At 52.5% G+C, this 1,836-nt stretch overlaps 1 protein-coding gene across 1 annotated transcript in view; it reads left to right on the top strand.

The window, feature by feature from the left end:
• Pmar_PMAR028020 (trehalose-6-phosphate synthase, putative) overlaps positions 1 to 1,836 on the top strand; it is a gene marked incomplete at both ends in the record, with an annotated part of 11,095 nt that overhangs the window by 7,914 nt on the left and 1,345 nt on the right. The window contains 7 exons of the mRNA XM_002766594.1: positions 669 to 741; positions 824 to 901; positions 945 to 1,039; positions 1,093 to 1,209; positions 1,234 to 1,382; positions 1,620 to 1,689; positions 1,734 to 1,808. Coding sequence (XP_002766640.1) covers positions 669 to 741; positions 824 to 901; positions 945 to 1,039; positions 1,093 to 1,209; positions 1,234 to 1,382; positions 1,620 to 1,689; positions 1,734 to 1,808 — 657 coding nt within the window. The remainder of the gene's footprint in view (positions 1 to 668; positions 742 to 823; positions 902 to 944; positions 1,040 to 1,092; positions 1,210 to 1,233; positions 1,383 to 1,619; positions 1,690 to 1,733; positions 1,809 to 1,836) is intronic.

Below are 1,836 nucleotides of genomic sequence, written 5' to 3'. Positions count from 1 at the left end.
CCTGGCGCAGTGTGGGGGAAATGTGCACATGGTCAAGTACATGTGTTGGTGGTGATATGAAATTTTGGCGAAATTTTGGTAAATTATTGTTGGTTTCTGTACACTTCTACCCGAATTGGTATATAGACTCCTTAGGACCGAGAAGTTTAACATAACGAGAAGACTTACATGAAGTTCCCATAACTTCATTTTCCTCATCGACCGTAGTACGGTCGATGAGGAAACTTCTGAGTTCAGCTGAGGAGAGCGAACATATATTCCAACAATGGCCTGGCGTATCGTCGCTCTAGTCACAGCACAGAACTGGATCGGTAGATATGAATCGGCCTTCCCACTTGTCACAGACATGTGCATGGGGTTGCTCAGACTGCTTCGGTGTTTATAGTGTTGAGTGATAGGCTGTGTCTGTTGATCTTACCCTATGTCGAGCCACCACGACTCGCGCTCCTTTGCTGAGCTCTTGAACACCTCCGTATCGGGTGAGCCTTTCTTGGTTGCTCAATGTGGAGGCACCAACTTCTGGCAGAGCACCTCTCAGCAGACGATAGCTATAGCCCGGCATCATCGCGACGCTCGGGTCAGCGGACGACGGCAGGGGCGACACCAGAGTCGAATCGGGCTCTTCTAGAAGATTTCCCAGAGTGTCCTCCCACTGAGGATATCAGCAGGCTCAGTGCAGGTCTCCGATGCGCCGTGCGTTGGATCTAAATGGTCTCGATGTGTCAGTTTTGAGCCAGCACAGTATGCATTGTCGGACTCACGTGGTTAGAAGGATGTCGCGTGAGCAACAACGGTTGGATGGTATTGGGCCGAGCGTATTCAGGCACTAATCGCGGTGGGGATCTTTCAAGTCTGACGCAGGCCACCAACGACTTGATTGATGATTGCCACCCGAGGGACAGTACTTGTGCCGGATGGGCCATATCTTAGTACATCATCATCAGGCAAAGCATCGAACGGGCCTCATCAGACGGCCCCACTGCAGTTAATAATGTATGCTATAAAACTGTTCAGAAGAGGAGTGATCTCGAAGGACCAGGTGGGCGGCTGAGGCAGATCGTATAGGGGCAAATTGTGACACTGTGGTGACAGGCTACGCTCGTCCAGGATTTCTGTCTGGATCCTACGGTCAATCGTGAACAGTGTGACACTATGAGAGCCACGATAGAGATGTCCGTGGACGAGGACGTGACGCGTTGTTGTTTTTTGGTGAGTTTGAGGTTGGTGTGGTAGGACCGTCAGTTGGCCATGGAAATGTGGGTGACAAACTTGGAGAAAGCAGAGGCACGTAGAATGTTAAGGACGAAGGAGTTCAGTGACCATAGGCCGCATCTACCAGAACTCAGCACGGTGAATCTGACTAGTGTTCCGGGCTCATCAGGGTAAGTTGCCACGCTGGTTGGAGTTTTCACGATGAGGTGCAGGCAGAGCACTCGTGCGCCATCACCGTATTGTCCGAGTCCGGCGGCTAGCAGTCCGGCAAATTCGGCGATCTACAATCACATGGCCGCCGGCGCACTGCAGCAGCAAACGCTGAACTGGCAGCAGCAGCAGCAACAACAACAGCAAAATGGGTGAGGGAGACTCTCGTGAGGGGATCAACTGCCGAACTTGATCAGTGTGTTCCATCACGTTGGAGGTCAGCATTTCGGCAACTACTTTGCTACCGGCATGCCGGGCTCATACCGGGTAGGAGCATTCGATGATCTCGGCCGCAGTTGTTATTCCAACAGCCAATGCACTGTGCGTCTCCCGCACCAGCCAGCCCACAGGCCCTCTTCAGTGGCTCCCAGAGTGCCCTACAGCAAGTAGAGAGTAGGAAGTCGCTCAGTCGGT

The sequence above is a fragment of the Perkinsus marinus genome, assembly GCF_000006405.1.
Source record: "Perkinsus marinus ATCC 50983 genomic scaffold scf_1104296972422, whole genome shotgun sequence".
NCBI classification, from domain to species: domain Eukaryota; phylum Perkinsozoa; order Perkinsida; family Perkinsidae; genus Perkinsus; species Perkinsus marinus.
The sequence above is the reverse complement of the archived record's forward strand: the minus strand, read 5'-3'. Positions and strand labels throughout refer to the sequence as shown.